Source organism: Salvia hispanica, chromosome 3 (assembly GCF_023119035.1).
Source record: "Salvia hispanica cultivar TCC Black 2014 chromosome 3, UniMelb_Shisp_WGS_1.0, whole genome shotgun sequence".
Taxonomy (NCBI): Eukaryota; Viridiplantae; Streptophyta; class Magnoliopsida; order Lamiales; family Lamiaceae; genus Salvia; species Salvia hispanica.
Genome location: NC_062967.1, coordinates 14,706,508 through 14,723,969, shown reverse-complemented (window position 1 = coordinate 14,723,969; position 17,462 = coordinate 14,706,508). Strand labels below are relative to the sequence as shown.

Genomic DNA, 17,462 nt, shown 5'->3' with positions numbered 1-17,462 from the left:
AAAGAACGATGCAGCCTATGTATCTATTTTATTTATTCTTCATAATTGGGAATATAGGTAACACAGGCCACCAATACCGCTTGTATAGATGATGTTCTTAAGAAATTATAAGGGAATCCAAAATGCAGAATATATTTTACATTTAAAATTAGTACTCCTCTATTTTTATTCTATACTCCTTTTGTCCAACAAAAATAATTTTATTGGTGAACATGCAGATTTCAATCTAAAAATTGATAAAGTATGTAAGAGAAACCGAAAAAGTAGATAATAGAGAGAGAGATAGATAGATAGATAGATAAAAAAATGAGAAATAAATTGAGAGTAGCTTTATATTTTTTAATGTGAGACTAAATTTAGTGGACAAACGAAAAAAAAAAACGAGCTTTTTTGTGAACAGATTGTACTCCTAAATGACGATTATGAGGAATGAGAATGCGATTATTTAGTTGGTATTGGTAGTTTCCACGGTGCTTAAAAAAAGTTGCGAAGGAGTGATGTTGTTGTGCCACCTCTTAAGTCTCGTCTTGTAAGGACGTATGTGAACCGAGAACGTAAAGAAGTTGTTGAATCCTTCCTCCATGATTTTTGTCGATGAGCCATGATGGAATCCACCCACATTTAGGTGTCGGTCTATATGCATGTTATTGTTCCTAACACGTTGACAGAACGCAATGAATATTTCCAACAATGCAACGACTCTATATTGACTCATAAAAATTAAATCTACTAATATTTAAAATATAACATTTTTTTTGGACTCGGCTAGATGGTGCCTTATACATAAATTAATTTAATTAAAAATTAGTAGTAAAAGTTTTTTCCAAATCTTTAATTCTTCTATTTAGAGTCCATAAAATATTGGGAATGAGATTGGCTGTGGCTATGCAAACAATCACTAGATTCACTACTAACTTATTTAACCCATATAGCTCATCAGAGAATAAATATGATGGGCCGTTGTTGGCACATCATTAAAGCCCAATGAATCTGTTTCAGAAATTAAGATTTCCAACAACATTTTTAACAGTAATTTTTTGAATAATGATTTTATTAAGTTATTAAATATTTAAAATTGATCTCCCTATTAAAAAAGCTTCCATAATAATTTTATAATCGAAATTTTACTCCAACATTTAAGCTGTGAGGTGACATATAGATTAGGACTGTAGAAGTCTAATTTGGTTCATGTGCTTTTTCTATGTAACCATATATGTATTCAAAGTTCAAACGATTAGTTCAAATACTAATCGGCACAATTACTGATGCTTAATAGTAGAATAAAATTGATAGATTTTAGAAATTAGGAAGAAAAACAGAACAGATAATAAGATAAAAAATAATTGAGTAAATAATTTGCTCTCGTTGAGAGTCGAACTCAAGACCTCCCGCTTACTAAACGGGTGCTCTAACCAACTGAGCTACGAGAGCTTTGTGCAATGTAAACTTTAGAAATCTAATACATTAGTTATATTTGCATTGATTTATTGTAGAGTATTTCAGAATGTAGATATTATTAGTGAAACAAGATTACAAATTCTTAACTTACCTTCGTATGTGACTGTTTTATGTTTTACATGCCAAAATTTAGGAGATTGGATAAAAATCTGGATATAAATCCAAAGAAACAATAGTGATTAATGTCATTAGATATACATTTGAATTAGAATTTTAACTCGTCTAATCCTGGATCAGTCACATGATTAATCTAATTTAGAGACTTATTTGGTGGAGATGATAACTCATCTAGGGATGAAAATTCATGAGCAATTTAATCTATGTAAAATGTAGTATTCTTTATTATAATCCACCGAATAACTCTAAGGTCATGTTTGATAAGGGTGATAACTCATCTAGAGATGGAAATCCATGAATAAGACATTTTTGTTCATGGATTTTCATCCCTAGAATCATCCCACCCAAACATGACCTAAAGTTATTCCGTGGATTATAATAAAAAATACTACATTTTACATAGATTAAATTGCTGTGTCATTGATTGTCGACAGAGTATCTCTGTCTCTTGTTTTGCTAAACCACATGCTCAGTTATACGACTATATTCAGACCAATAATATAATTAAGTATATTACATCAATTAATCACTAAATTATACTAGTACATGCCTGTTCCAATAAAGGTGTTGTCCATTTGGGATTTTTATACTTATCTTATGCGAAGTTCATAGGATAAGGACACACCCTGACATATAGCTCATAGTTGCAATCCTAACTTAGTTTTTTCTTTTCAAAATCTGACAAATGTACTAAACATATTTTTGGTATAAAATCTTGGTAGTAGCTAGTATTCTTGCGTATATGTGCCAAATACCTTATCCGTAAATGGAACTGTATATTCGGAATGTATTAATTTTAATTTTTAAATAAATTGTAGTTTCACAGTTTCACTTTCACATGTGTGATATAATTAGAGACTAAATGGAATAAATTGAAGTGGAAATGAAGATAGAAATAAAGTAGTAGTACTTATACAAGCTAATCTCATGGATTGAGAAAGAAATTTACTCCCTTGTCCCACTTACATGAATCACTTCTTTTTAGCATTCATCTTAGAAAAATTATACGCCATCCATCTCAATTAAGTTGAGTTATAAAGTAGGTGATAGAATAAAGTAAAAGATATTAGATGTTTTATTTTTTCTTTTGAAAAAGAAATAACTCAATTTAATTGGGACATAAAAAAAAATACGACTCAACTTAATTAGGACAGATAGAGTACTAAATAATAGTAGTGGTTAAGAGGGAGAGATCATAAAGTAAGAAATATAGTAAAATAATAAAATTATTCTCTATATTATTATTATCTCTTCATTTTCCTATTTATTACTGGGTATCATTTTTGTAAAACAAAAGGAAAAAAGAAATGCTGACATGAAAGTATTATACATCGCATCAAAAATCTATTTTGTTGATTCTTCATCAACACAATCTCCAATTAAACTCTCTCAACCACCGCCACCCCTAACCCGCCAACTCTCGCCCTAAATTTAACCACCGGCGACGCATTTGCATCAACTCCGACACTGTCATCGTTTTTTCTTCCCTTTCTCCAGAATTTACAATGGTGTCGCTTGAGCTCCCCAATTCCACAATGACCCGGAGAAAATCCGCCACCTTTCTCTCCGACGCCTTCATCTTCGCCACCTTCCTCCTCGTTTGGTCCCTCTGGTCTTTCTTCCCCACAAATCCCATCCCATCTCCCACTTTCTCCACCAACACAGACCCGCCGGAAAAGACCTTCTACGACGACCCTGACCTGAGCTACACCGCCGGTGAAGAACTGGGACGAGAAGCGTACCGCCTGGCTGCGGCAGCACCCTTCCGTCGGACCACCTCCTGACAACAACGCGCTGCTCCACCCGAAGATGCACTCGTTCTGGGCCAAGACGCCCGCGGTGAAGGCGGCCCACCCCGAGGCCGAGTGGATCTGGTGGGTGGACTCTGACGCCGCCTTCACCGACATGGACTTCGACCGGAGCTGGACCGGTATCAATGCCGGCGTTTTTTTGATACGGAACTGTCAGTCGGGCCCACAGAATCCAGAGTATGAGAAATGGGGGAAGATTTTGAGGACAAGATCCGGCCCGAATCCGACGATCAGTCGGGTCTGGCGTATTTGCTTTTGATGAAAAAATGGGGGGACAAAATCTACGTGGAAAATGGGTATTATTTCGAGGGGTATTGGGTAGAGATTGTGGGGAGGTTTGAGAATATAACGGAGGAGTGTAGGCGTGTGGAGGCGGCGGCACGCGGAGGTGGTGAGCCGGGGATACGGGAGGGGGCGGAGGCCGTTTGTAACGCACTTCACAGGGTGCCAGCCGTGCAGTGGGGGCCACAACGAGATGTATACGGTGGAGATGTGCTTTGAAGCAATGCAGAGGGCGTTGACGTTTGCTGATTCAGGAATTACGGGTTTATGCACCCGGATTTACACCATCCCTCCTACTTCCAAGTTCCAACCATTGCCGTTTGATTACCCTGCTTAAGAATCAATGCCTTTAAAATGTTTTGGTAATTTTTTTTTGTTTAATCAGAATCCAACTAATCCTGCTCGACCGGGCTTGCGGATTAAGGCCGAAAGTTTTTTGGTTATTTTTATGTGATGGGAAAGTATTAAATTAATACACACATCCAATGAATGTATATCTGTTTTGAATGTCAGAATGTGATTGTTGGTTACTACACTGTTGGCATTGTCTACTATTCGAGTGTTAAGAAAGAGCAGTGGACTCTTTATAATTATCTCAAATGTGTTGAATCGTAGTAACATTTCTACCCCTCCCTGAAAATAACTGTTTGTTAAATCAATAGCAGTTTTATTGAGTTATTTGCTCTTACAGTAGGCCAAATTTTGCACTGGCTTTTAATCTTTAACATGAATTGTAATCTTGATGCGAATATTCACGTCAACTTTAAAATTTCAACAAATTTTCAGTCAAATCTCAATCTATATGGGATATGGTTGTGCAAATGTGCATGAACGTTTTAGGATTTATAGGCTTTATAACTACTTATCTTTTTATTACTAAAATAGGTGATGGTTTAGGATTTCACCAGATACTTGTGTTTAGTCTCTCAATATAAATCAGAATATTGTCAAGAAAAGGTAGTATTATTAGGGCTGGGGAAAAATACCGAAATATCGAAATACCGGCCTTATCGTACCGAAAAAATACCGAAAATACCGAATTTTCGGTATACCGTGACTTACGGTACGGTATGATACCTTACCGAAAAATTCCGGTAAGGTAACGGTATGAATTTTCAAATATCGCGGTATACCGCTGCATACCGAAATTCGGTATATACCGTAAATTAAGGTATATACCACAAAAATATAAACACAATTATATATAAAATATATTTTATATATTTTTAAATTATAAAATCTATTGTGAAATATAAATATAATTATGAATAAATTATATTTAATTTATTTTTAAAATTATAAAATATAAATAATATTCTAAAAACTCTAATTTTCTATTTTAATTGATGTTGAAAGTGAGGTATACCGCAAAAGTAAGGTATACCGAACTTCAGTACGGTATATCGAAAATGAGGTACGGTATCGGTATGAAAATTCGTTATATCGAAAATAAGGTATACCGAAGTTTGGTATGCCGAAAACTTTGGTAAGGTAAAGGTATGACTTTTACGCATACCGTATTTACGATAAGGTATACGGTATGATGATTTCGGTAAGGTATACCGTACCTACCCACCCCTAAGTATTATTACAGAAAGAGGATAAAAAGAGGCAAATGATTTCTAAAAATTAAATATTATAATTGCTGAATTAAAACAACAAGTCGTTGTAGTATAGTGGTAAGTATTCCCGCCTGTCACGCGGGTGACCCGGGTTCGATCCCCGGCAACGGCGAATAAAGTTTTGTTAGTCACTTTTTTATTTAAAATTTGTATACTTTGGAGTCAGTTTTTTTATTTTATGAAAAACAAACAAAACGGCGAGCTACAAAAGCCAAGCCAAAGGACGAGACCACCAAAATATTGTTATTTCTTCTAATTTCGAAAAATATGGTACAATTTGATCTTATAAAAAGTTTATGAAAACATGACATAATGACTAGAAATTGGAGTAGAAGATTTAGTTGATATGATAAAACTGACGAAGATAGTATAACAAATTTAATGTAGCATAAATAAACTATAATAAATATAAAATTCAGTTGGGTTGAACTTGAAAGAGTAACAAAACTTCACAAGCTTACTAGAGATATGATTTTAGAGATGTTAATTTTAAGTAAACTATAGTTATACATAATTCTTGCTCCAACTCTTTAAAAACCTCTTTTAAAAAATGAGTCAAATAGCAGATATACAAAGACTTGAGATTCACCGTTCACTAAACTAGTTGTCGCCTGTGATTACAAAAGAGTGAATTACAAAACTAGACTCTCGACAATTGAATAGACTCTAGACATAGATGTAATTACATTTGATGCCTTTTTACATTTTCCGTTATTTTTTTTATCACTTTATAAATTTTTTGTTAATTAAATATAACAACTAACGTGCACTATTTTGGTTTCTATTTACTTTTTCTCATTTTAATACTGACCCAAAAAAAATTCGTTAGGAACTGCAAATACACAAACCATATTGTTTAAGGACTGTTTTTATGAGTTATTTATTGATAGATGTTTGAATGAATAGTACTACTACAAGGCAAAGGCAACCCCCTTTGATCATGGAGCGCAGACGCAAACCGATTTTTGAAAAACCCTTTTCCTAACACAGAGTCCGCTTACACAGCGTTTGGCGCCGCATACTGCTTTCTTACATGCCTCTTTACATGCTGCATCCGTACAATTAATGAAACGAATCTCTGTATCACTAGCTACAACATTCAATCCACCAAACATGCAAAACAATACAAAATAAATCACAAATATTTGCTGCTTCATTTTCCTTCCTCCAATTCGATTCCTGGTTTAATACTTCTCTTTTTGGTTCTCTCTTTATAACAAAATATTGTTGGTAATGGTAAGTGCCTCTATTTATAACAAAATTTCTCAAGCTTTATCCATTTAAGTAACAATGCACATTAATCCTTAATAGTATATCGTAATGAATATCATTAACAATATTGATACATATGGAGATATCGCATCATATCAGTGTAAGATGCGGGAGAAGATTACAGATATCTTTTGTTTTATTGAATTACACTCCCAATTTACAGCCTCATAATTGAAATTGTCAATTCAAGGCTAAACAAATCATGTATTCAAATTATGTTTTATTGTTTTTAAATTCTTCATTAATTTTCAATCATCCTACTTGATTCTTTGAGTATAAGTTAATAGTTCAATAATTAATGTTCATGGTTTAAAGAAAATTTATCCATCAATCTTTAAATAGATAAAACTATGGTGTAACTAAATTAATTTTTAAGTTAAATTTCATGAGGCAAAAGACAAACCTACAAATATTCACTAGAAACAGTTTAATTAACATTACCATAACTGAAGCATCGTCATATAGCTAATACAAATCCGAAGCTGAAATAATATTTCCACCAAACATAAACATACCATTGTGTCAACACACACTCTCTTTATGAGACCATTGCATTAGCTTCGTCTTCATATCCCTCTCCTGTTCCCACCTCACTGAACATGTACTGGCTTTGATATTCCATCAAGTATTGTGTCGACCTCTTCACGTCGTAGAAGAGCTCATACACGCGGCTTATGTCCTCCATTTCCACAATCTTCCCCTTCCTCTTCAGGCAGGACAACGCAGCAGAGGTGATGAGGTTTATGGCGTATCTCAGTGATGTGTCTTCTCCGATCTTTGTAAGTAGTACCTTAGCATCTTCGGACATTTCTACATCTTCCTCTTGGCATCTGATGTCCAAGATCTTCCGGATATCGTCTCCTGTATAGGGTTGGGTGGAGATGATGAGCAGGCGGTCAAGGAAATCGATTGGAATGCCGTGTGGGGATCTGTAGTTTGTGCCCCTGATGGAAGTGATCCCTCTGTTGGTGGCGACAACTAATATAGGCGCCATGTCATTCTCCAATGCACGGTTCAGGAATGAAAAGCACTCAATGTCAAGCATGTGTACTTCGTCAATGAAGAGGACACCCGGTATAATTTCTGCTTTTCCTTCTTCTCTCCACTCTGCTACCTTTGTGTCGATTTGTTCCCTAACTTCTGCACGGATTTCGCCAGTATCACCCGTAAAAAGTGCCAGAAATCCCTGCGTTCTGAAATTGAGACAGCAAGCTATAAGTGAATGAAGAGAAGACCCCAATAAAAAGAACAGGAAATGAATTTTGCTGCTCGTTCTAAATTTATACTGTAATAACACAATCATCATGAAAATATGGCTTAAATACAATGCATACCATCGCCTGAAGTTATAGAGACCACTATGTTTCTGACAAACTAACATTGCCCAATAAATCAAGTACGGAGTATCTAATAACTCTTTGCATTTAAAGCTGTTATTATAAGCAATAAACAATGTAAAATGCATGCAGTTATACATATATTAACAAGAAAGCACGCTTAGCAAATTAGAGGCTGTGGTGCCATGAACCATGATTCTTAGACCAGTCATAAAGGTTTAAATTGCACTATATAGATGAGCATATTAAAATTTCATGGATTAAGAATTTAATTTTTGTTTAAGGCAATCTAGCCCATTGTATTAAAGAGACTCAATAAAACATACCAAGTTCCTAAATATTTAACCTGAGTTTAATTCTAACAGGACCAAAGGGGCTAACTCAACAGTAAGAGAGTTTGTGAAATACTAGAAAACATGCTAAAGGACATAGAAGAATAAAAGAAGAAATTCCAATACACTTCTGTCTGACCAGAAATTGCACAAAAAAGCCTTCTAACAGTTCATATTAGCCCCTCCCACTTACATAGTCAGATTCCAGAGGAAGAGAAGTTTCCTAACCATGGCTAGCAGAAATCTAAACCTTTGCCACCTAACCAAAAGTAGCGCACCAAAGAAAAGATTGACCATTTGTGACAACTCTTAAAAGCTTACCCTCCAGTCCCCACATATTAGCAAACTAGTCACAACCTATTGCATTCTAAATAACCAAAAGAAGTGAAAACTCAAGATTCTAGAATTCAAGATGCAGGCAGTCCAATATTTAACCTGATGATAACAAGTGCACTCGCGAAAGTGGTACGATTATGGCCTAGTTGAACGCAAAACCTCTAGTCAATCCACAGAGAGACAGGTAAAAATTATACTGCATAAGAACTTGTCTGCTAAACTTATCAAAGACACTAGGCCAATGCATTTGAATTGGCTTACAACATACTCCACTCAATCCACCACTCCGACTCCTTGGTGTTGACTTCAACTCAATTAGCTAAATGTATCAAGCAAATAAACACCAACCAGATAATATTTTCGAAACATCAAGTCTAGTAATTCAAGCCCTTCAGGGGATACTGTTAATTCATAATGCATCAGTAAATCAAATTCAGCATCTCCATCATAAACATAAAACTCGTAGAATATACCTGCTGTTGATAACATCAATCTCATGAAGAGTAACGCAATGCACAACTTCCTTCCTCTTCTGGAGCTCACCATCAGGGCACTGCACGAACTTAGTATGAGGCCCCATTGCATCATAGTCCCTTGACCTCGAAAAAGACCTCCCGAGCTTCGTAATCTTCCCGGAGGCCTTGTCGATGCCAATCACATCACCACTCTGCACTTTCTCCTTCCCCAAGGCCTCAATCATCTTCGCCCCCAAATCATACACCGTCTCCATATCCGTAGTCTTCAGCGTGAGCTTCCCCGTCTTCGACGCAGCCCCAGCAACAGCCGGCCGGTCAATCTGTATCTCCACAACCTCGCCCTCAATCACCTCGGTTTCCTCCTTAATTCTGACCCCAATCGCTTTCCGGAACGCCTGCATTAGGGCTTCGGTTTTCGACATCTCCAGCGAGAAGAGCTCGCTCCCTGCGAGCATAGCGAAGGGGGTCTCTTGGCCGATGGATTTAGCCATGCCCATGGCGATGGCGGTTTTGCCGGTCCCGGGCTGGCCGGCGAGGAGGACTGCGCGGCCGGCGATTTTGCCTTCCTGGACCATTTTGACGATGACGCCGGCGGCTTTCCGGGCTGAAGTCTGGCCGACCATGCCCTCGGAGGAGGAGCGGGCCTCGAGGGCGGAGTCGAGGCCGAGGCCTCGGATGTGGGAGTGGGCGCCGATTCGTTCAATTCGGGTTAGGTCTCGCGTCTCTGAGAGCTTTATCTCCGCCATGGCTGAACTATGGAGACAAGCGAGAGAATTTGGGTGGAGATTTAGGGATTAGAGGGAGAAAGTAGGAATTTGTTAGCTTTGGTGGAGATTTAGGGTTTAGGGTTTTTGATTTAAGAGAAAATCTGGAATCCCAAAATTGAAATTCTATTTAAAAAGAAATGTATAATTGTAAAACGACAGAGACTAAAATTTGAGTAGATTTTACCGTAATTTGGTAAGATTGCTCCTATCTACTATGTTGAGTCGCTTTTTTTTATTCATTTAAAAAAAAAAGCGTTACAAAATAGTTAAAGTAAATATATACTCCGTAGTAAAGTAAAAGCGAGAATAATATAGAGGAGAACGGATCTTCAGCTATTCTTTAAAACACAGCATAACATGTTGTGCATGAAACACAAAAAATAATGAACGAATCGCAGAAATATAACTTCTAACTTGTTGCTTCATTTTCAATCCTTTTTTCTATAATTATCTTTAGACAAATACTTCCTTCGTCCCGCTTTAGAAATTCCGGTTGATTAATTTTGGGGCTCCTGTTTTAGGAGTCCCGGTTGGAAAAACTAATAAAAAATGCCTACAAAGTAAGTAAAAAAATGTTTAAAATAAATCTCAATTTTTGACTACAACATTTATTTATTACACACTCAATGAAAAGTGGTTTAAAATTTTTGATTTAAGAGATAATCTGGAATTCCAAAATTGAAATTCTATTTAAAAAGAAATGTATAATTGTAAAATGACAGAAACTAAAATTTGAGTAGATTTAGTTTACCATAATATGGTAAGATTGCTCCTGACATAAGTTAGCTGCCATATCAGATTGGTGAAGATTAATGCTCTTTTCGTCTCGATAAGTTGAGTAACTTTTTTTTGGCATTCATTTAAAAAAAATGTAATAAATAGTTAAAGTAGATATATAGTAAAATAAAAGTGAGAATAATATTGAGAAAAGTCTTATCAACATTATTTTCGCTTTTACTTTACTCCTTTCGTACCCATAGAGTATGAACTTTGGTTGAGCATGAGTTTTAATGCATTATTGGTAAAAATAAAAGAGAGATAAATTGAAAAAAAAAATTTAAGTATTCTTAGTGGATAATGAGTCTCACAGAAATTTGAATGTATATACTATTTAGGGACGGATGAAAAAGGAAATAGTGCATATTCTTCATGGACAAATTGAGTATTGTATATCCACGTTAACTATTTATTAGTACAATTTTTTTAAAGCAAGTGCAAAAATGAAACTTAGGTGGGACATAAGGAGTATTAAAATTTATTTTGTCTTACAGTATAATTTAATTCTAATAATTTAAAATATAGTATTATAAGCAATATTTTAAAATTTTTAATTTGGCCAATTCTAATATTTTAAAATATAGTATTATAAGCAATATTTTAATTTTTTTTTTTGTTGGCTAATAAATTAAATGGGAACATAAATTAAAATTTTGTTGGCTGTTAAGTCAATGTAAGGAGTTTCATGAGCAATTCGAAAATGTATCATTGAAAAACTCTCGATGCTCTATACTCCCTCCATCCCACAAAAATATGCACTCTATGCTTTTTAGTCCGTTCTATAAGAATATGCATTTTCTAAATTTGAAAAAGTCTCTTCTCTTTAATGAGATGAGACCCATTCTCCACTAATAATACTTTATTTACTTTTTCTCTTTACATCTCTCTTACTTTACCAATTTTACGTTAAGCATTGTTCTCAGCTAGTGGGACCCATTCTCCACTAATGAGGTGGGACCTATTCTCCAAAGTGCATATTCTTTTGGAGACAGAGGGAGTGTTATTTAGAGACAACACGCTGCATCATAAGCATTGTTCTCAGCTAGTTAAGGGAATCATTTGGTTGTATAAAGTGATTTGGCTTGTTGTATGTAGTATGTGATTTGTGATGATAATATCACTCATTGTAAAAAGAATGCAAACGACACACTCACACACACAGCTTAATGTGATTTGGATTCTACCATCTTGCATATATAATCATGCAACACTATATAACTATCTCGTGGTACATATATAGAACATACTTGTTTGATGGGTTCTTTTTGTTAACTACCAAGCAATTAGCCTTTTGTCACTCATGATTGATTGGTTTCGACGCTGCGACCAAATCTCCCTCTATTTTCAGACGGCACGCTTTGTTGCAATACACTTCAATGTTGAATATAATCCCTAGGATTATTTTGCTGCTCTATATGAGATATTGGGAGCTTTTGAATGTTTTGCACAACCCTACGACATATCTACAAACTTTTTATAAGGTTGATAACTATTCTCCATTTATTGAGCTCCGCTTAAAGTAGTGTCACTGAAGAAACACTAAATCACACTTTGACCAAACTCGGATATTGATATTATTATCTCCTTGTTAATTTGAATTCACACGTTATTATGATCTATTGTTTCTTTAATTTATATGAGAATCTTTGCAACATCAAATTTATTCCACATAAGTTCTCTTTTGTAACCAACAAGATAAATAACTAATCTTTTGTAAATACTCCATTTGTTATTATAATACAGAAGTCGGTTATCAATTCTCAGCTAAGTGTCTAATTAAAAAAATAAAATCGAAGAATAAAAATTTGATAGCGATTGCTGTTAATTTACTGAGCACGAAAATAATAAATTAAATCTAGTAAGTATTTTAATCACTCTAAATCATGTAATCAACCATATGACTAGGAGGCACGAACTGGCTGATGCAATTTGCCTGGTCAAAGATTTTTCAGAGCCGCCGCCTAATTAAAATAATCATTAGAAAACAAATATAGGAGGTCACAACCAAATTAAAATCCATATATTCGAACTGTAAAGAAATCTAGTCGTTTCTTTATTTTATCACGCAACACATGCCTCATTATTATGTCAACAACATACTACAGATTTGCATACTTCCAAATATTATATAGATGGGGGAGTACTTGTTACGGATAGTAAATATATTGATGAACTAGTGGAAAATCAATAAGCAAAATGCATTTAAATTCATGTTTATACATATTATTCGAAGTCATTATGAATATAGAACATAGTTCAGTACTATTAGGAATTTTAAATATTTTTATCGTCTTAAAAAGTTACTCCACTACTCTACTTACATTTTATTATCGATGCATGTATATGTATTAATATATTCATACTAATTCGATTTATGTGTTTATATTTGTAGAAATCTAAAGCTATTGTAAGCTTGCCAGTCATAAATTACAAATTAAATAGAAAATATTATCCAATGATAGTACAAAGTTTTACGCATCACTTTTCATGTTCAAACACTGGCCTTCACTATTTGGTAGTACTATAAGGAATTACTGCGGTCGGGTCATCGCATAATTTTGATGAACGTTGGAATTTTTCATTTGTCTATTTGAGAAAAAATGTCTTGTGGGGTATTAATTAATTAATATATAGAGCAATGATTAATTAACGGTTTCTCTCCTTCTCAAAATGAAAAGATAAAAACATACTACTACTACTACAATAAAAGTTAAATAAGAGATTTTCTTTTGATGGAGAATTGTGAAAAGTTATTATTTTTCCCTATCCTTTACATATGTTAAGATAACATTTCTTCGTCAAAATAAATTTTTTTTCACTCCAATTTGAATTATACATCATGAGAAGTTAATTAATATGATGACATTATCATGAGATGAGTTGACATCATAAATTTTTACTTACACCTTAGAAATTTTGATAGTGCAAAAAGCATTAGCACAAAAAGTATAAAAAAAATTCGAAATTTACCACTAAATTATGGGATGGCGGCTGGGATTATAATTATCTAATAAATCAGCTCAACTTCCCAACTGCATTTATGGTTGCTATAAATAATTGATTGAATTATTACCATGCATGATTCAAGCATGAATCCCAAAATGTTCAACGAGACTATGCCCAATCTACAAAAATATATTAGTATCAAATTACACAATAATTGAGCCAATAAATTTTCATGGGTCAAAAATGATTCACACCATCGAAGGTCAGCTTCCGCAGCCACGCCGACGCTCACGACAAAAGCAAAACATTTTGCCTCTCACAATTTTTTATTTTGTTTTTATTCAACTACAAAGTCCCCATCTCTTTGAATTCAAATAATTGCAGTTATATCTAAAACGTGAGCTCGCAATTTGTCACCACGACTTTCTCCCCCAACTTGTGTATATATAAATCACAATTAAAGCAACAAATTAATCAACACACCAAAAAAAAAAAACAAGAATTTGATAAAGATGGAGTCTTATTCATCGGATTCCTCTTCCTCGGCTTCGTATTCCTTCTCGTCACACTCATCGACTCACTTCCGTCTCCATCGCCAGAGAGGGAAGCCAGTGCAGAATTTCCGGACAGCGCTGGCTGTCCGGAAACCTGCGATCACGAAGAAACCAATCGCTCCGCTGCCGCCGACGCCACCAAAGATCTACAAGGTGGAGCCGCTGGAGTTTAAGGATGTGGTGCAGAGGCTGACGGGCGCGGTGGAGGTCCAGGTGGCGACGACGCGGCTGAGGGAGGTGGCGCCGCCGCCTCTTGACCTCTCCCCGAAGCATGGAGGGTTGAGTTTGGATAAAGGGGAAAATGAAGAGGAAAAGAGGCTGAAATTGTTTGATGCAATGAGCCCGCTCGGGTTTGCCTTGTCTCCGGCTTCTCTGGCGTGGTGCTCGGCTATGCTGCTGAGTCCGGGGACACTTGCCTCGTTCGAGCCGAGTGCAGTGCTCTAATCTGTTCAAAATATCCACAATTGAAATGAAATTAAGGTTTATTATTTCGTAATTAGTAAGATGGATGCACTTGTATTGTATGTAGATGTATTCAGTTTTAAAGGATGGAAATTTTACATATATCATATATGTATGGTTGATATTTAGGTTTTAGTTTTGTTGAGCACTACACTCCATGCTCATGAGTTGCACGCGGATGAACACACAAAATGCGCGTGCGTTACAAAAGAATAAGCACCGAGTGAAGTGAACAATTGGTTTTATATGGAATGAGAAAGAGTTGAAAATTTTAAAATGAAAAATGAGTAGTGTAAGTGAAATGGTTCTTAGTTCTCTAGGGTTATAGGAGTAGTAGAAGGCAAGTGAAATGTATAGGAATAGGTGAGTAATTTAAGTGATGCATACTTATTTTCTAGCTATAAAGTAGGCGATTCAATTTCACAATATAAAAAAGTCAGATCACAATGTTAGATCCATTGGTCCTTTTCAAATTTCAATGGTGCTACCTTATTCAGAATGACATGATGAAAAACTTGTACTTATGTTTAATTGGTGGAAAGTAAAGAAAATTAGAAAGGGATCATAACATGACCAAGTCATGGGAAATCTAATGTTTCAAGTTTGTGTGTATATCTAGCAGATGAGACTTGAAACCCTACAATCATTTACTTGTTCATTTAAATGATCAAAGTCCAGCCACCTGGGGGTGGACTGTGGGAGAGGATCATCAAACCCTCGGTATTAAACTAAGGGTGCGTTCGCTTTCTTTCTTCCCAAATGCAAGGAAATAAATCATGACCAGAAATGGGAGTGTAGGGCCCACAGAATTGCGGCTGTTTAATTGTGTTCGCCTTTCTTCGATGCAAATGGGTTGGGAAGTATATACAACACTTTTTTTAATTAAAAAATTGTGTTATGACGCAAATATCCCTGTTCAATTTCCCCAAAATCAGCAGAGCGCGCCCAAACAAAAAAATGGGCGCCTATTTTCCAAAAATTTCAGATCATCGCCGCTACAAATAGGGGACGAATGTACACATATGTTCTGGAAATCCATTTTAGTTTTTTCTCTACATCATTTCAATTGGGTGGCGGTATGATCTAAACTTATATTTGCATCTCTATTTTTCGGCATTATGGTTTGTTTGTGTTACTCTGTGGCAACAATAGGGTTCATTCATGTATTTGAATCGGCGATGTGAATTTTTTTTATTTCTCCGTTTTTAGTTGTTTTAGCTGCATACGAATTTGTTTGATGTGATCCAATGTGTGCAATTGCTGATAATTTGGAGTTGTTATGTGTGTTTTTGGTTGAGTATTGTTGGTCTGTGAAGGCTATTACTTTTGATTTTGTGTTTCAGTTTTCTGTTGTTGAATTTGGGTAATCTACATTATTCGGCTCTTTTTAACACCATGGATTATTGGCCTCTGTTTTTCATAGGTTATGTCGAACCTAAAGCCACCATCAACCTTCCAAGGAATTGGGACTAGCACCAAGGGTTTGTTTATATTACTTCATATACACCAATGTTCAAGCTTGATTGCTGCTCACCTCTATACTGCTTTCTTTGTGTAGGAGCTAATGCTACACCACGACAAAAATTTCGTAAAGGAGATCGTTCGCGCCGAATGTGGACACCACGGGAAGAGGAGATTTTGGCTAGCTGTTTGGCTGAACTTGTGGCTGGTGGCTGGAAATCAGACAATGGATTTCGTTCGGGCTATCTGGAAAAAATTGAGGAAAGCTTTCGCATTGAAGACCCACGTACTGATATCTAGGGTACTCCACATGTAACTTCCAAGATTTCTGCTTGGAAAAATCATTACAACAGTCTCCGCAATATCCTTGCAAGAACCGGGGTTGGTTTCAACGATGATGGCACTTATAGGATCGATTGCGATGACGAACAATGGGTGCAGATAGTCATGGTTTCTTCTCTGTTTCCATTTGGTGTCTTCATAGTTATTTTAGATTTTTTCAGTGGTCTAACAGGTTAGGAAGTAATTTTTCCATGAATTGCAGGCTGATAAGAATGCACGGCACATGCGGACCAAATCGTGGCCGCTATGGGAAACATGGCAGCTGATTTTTGGGAAGGATCGAGCTAGCGGAGGTGGGTCTGAAGAAGTTGATAAAGCTGCTGCAGAATTGCGCCCACAACGAGCCCCTGTGAGCGAGACCAATGAGAACAACTTCCCACCCTCTGCTGATGATGTTCCCGAATCTGAGGCCCATGGAGACTCCGCCCACACTGACCTCCTTGACGATGGCTCTGGCAATGAAGATAGAGTGGCATCCACGACCAAGGGCCCTAGAAAGAAGCGCAAAGTTTTGACTAGCGACGAGGCGATGATGGAGTTTATGTCTAAGCTGCATTCAGACACAAACTCCCGTCTCGATTTGGTGGCTTCAAAAATCGGATACGAGTTTGATTTGGGTAAGGCACGACAAGAGGTATTCGACAAACTTGGGACTGTTGAAGGGCTGTCTCTTGAGGAAAGGTATGACCTATGCAACATACTAGGTGATAAATCGCAGCCGTACTTAGAGGTCTTCATTGGCATGTTTGCTCATGCTCGATTGGGGTACTTAAAGAGGCTGTTGAGCCAGCATCACGACATCAATTGATGGTTGGAGCTGCGATTGGGTTTGGTTATGTATATACAATGCCAACTATGGCTATTCTTGACCGCTTTTTTGGTGTGTAATGCGGCCAGAAGTAGTGTGCTATATTTTCGACTATGTTATGCGGTGTATGCGTTGTACCACGTACTTACCCCATAACCTTTTTGGGTGTGCTACCATATGAATGTTATATATATGCGTATTTTGTGTTAGAAGTTTGTTTCAGCACTTATTTGTGTAAAATTTTGTTTTGATGTCCAACAATCAAGGTCTTGCGCACACCTTATCAACTCATAAACCATAAA

General features: G+C 36.1%; 3 protein-coding genes, 2 non-coding genes and 1 pseudogene across 5 annotated transcripts; 4 read left to right on the top strand and 2 right to left on the bottom strand.

Moving 5' to 3' along the window:
- Nucleotides 1-1,357: 1,357 nt before the first annotated feature.
- On the bottom strand, nt 1,358-1,431 carry TRNAT-AGU. Its single transcript has one exon. It is a non-coding gene; the product is annotated as a tRNA-Thr (tRNA).
- Nucleotides 1,432-3,016: 1,585 nt separating this feature from the next.
- LOC125209183 lies at nt 3,017-4,124 on the top strand (annotated as a pseudogene).
- Nucleotides 4,125-5,330: 1,206 nt separating this feature from the next.
- On the top strand, nt 5,331-5,402 carry TRNAD-GUC. Its single transcript has one exon. It is a non-coding gene; the product is annotated as a tRNA-Asp (tRNA).
- Nucleotides 5,403-6,974: 1,572 nt separating this feature from the next.
- LOC125215991 (ruvB-like 2) lies at nt 6,975-9,898 on the bottom strand. Its single transcript, XM_048117583.1, has 2 exons — nt 9,041-9,898; nt 6,975-7,755 (listed from the first exon to the last, which is right to left on the bottom strand). The coding sequence occupies exons 1-2, from the start codon at nt 9,787-9,789 to the stop codon at nt 7,101-7,103; spliced, it is 1,404 nt and encodes a 467-aa protein (XP_047973540.1). The 5' UTR covers nt 9,790-9,898; the 3' UTR covers nt 6,975-7,100.
- Nucleotides 9,899-14,023: 4,125 nt separating this feature from the next.
- Nucleotides 14,024-14,656, top strand: LOC125216427. Its single transcript, XM_048118138.1, has one exon. The coding sequence runs from the start codon at nt 14,046-14,048 to the stop codon at nt 14,529-14,531; it is 486 nt and encodes a 161-aa protein (XP_047974095.1). The 5' UTR covers nt 14,024-14,045; the 3' UTR covers nt 14,532-14,656.
- A 1,319-nt stretch (nt 14,657-15,975) lies between these two features.
- LOC125209358 lies at nt 15,976-17,160 on the top strand. The gene is made up of 4 exons (XM_048108960.1): nt 15,976-16,030; nt 16,108-16,211; nt 16,311-16,460; nt 16,555-17,160. Exons 1-4 carry the CDS (start codon nt 15,976-15,978, stop codon nt 17,158-17,160), a joined length of 915 nt encoding a protein of 304 aa, XP_047964917.1.
- The last annotated feature ends 302 nt before the right edge of the window (nt 17,161-17,462 follow it).

What these genes read in the sequence shown, in the direction of transcription:
- LOC125215991 (XM_048117583.1), bottom strand. Translation starts at nt 9,789, where the DNA reads ATGGCGGAGATAAAGCTCTCAGAGACGCGAGACCTAACCCGAATTGAA. An exon ending in ATTGATGTTATCAACAGCAG is followed by an intron (nt 7,756 to 9,040) that starts GTATATTCTACG and finishes TCTCAATTTCAG; the next exon opens with AACGCAGGGATTTCTGGCAC.
- LOC125216427 (XM_048118138.1), top strand. Translation starts at nt 14,046, where the DNA reads ATGGAGTCTTATTCATCGGATTCCTCTTCCTCGGCTTCGTATTCCTTC.
- LOC125209358 (XM_048108960.1), top strand. Translation starts at nt 15,976, where the DNA reads ATGTCGAACCTAAAGCCACCATCAACCTTCCAAGGAATTGGGACTAGC. An exon ending in AATTGGGACTAGCACCAAGG is followed by an intron (nt 16,031 to 16,107) that starts GTTTGTTTATAT and finishes TTCTTTGTGTAG; the next exon opens with GAGCTAATGCTACACCACGA. An exon ending in CTAGCTGTTTGGCTGAACTT is followed by an intron (nt 16,212 to 16,310) that starts GTGGCTGGTGGC and finishes ACTGATATCTAG; the next exon opens with GGTACTCCACATGTAACTTC.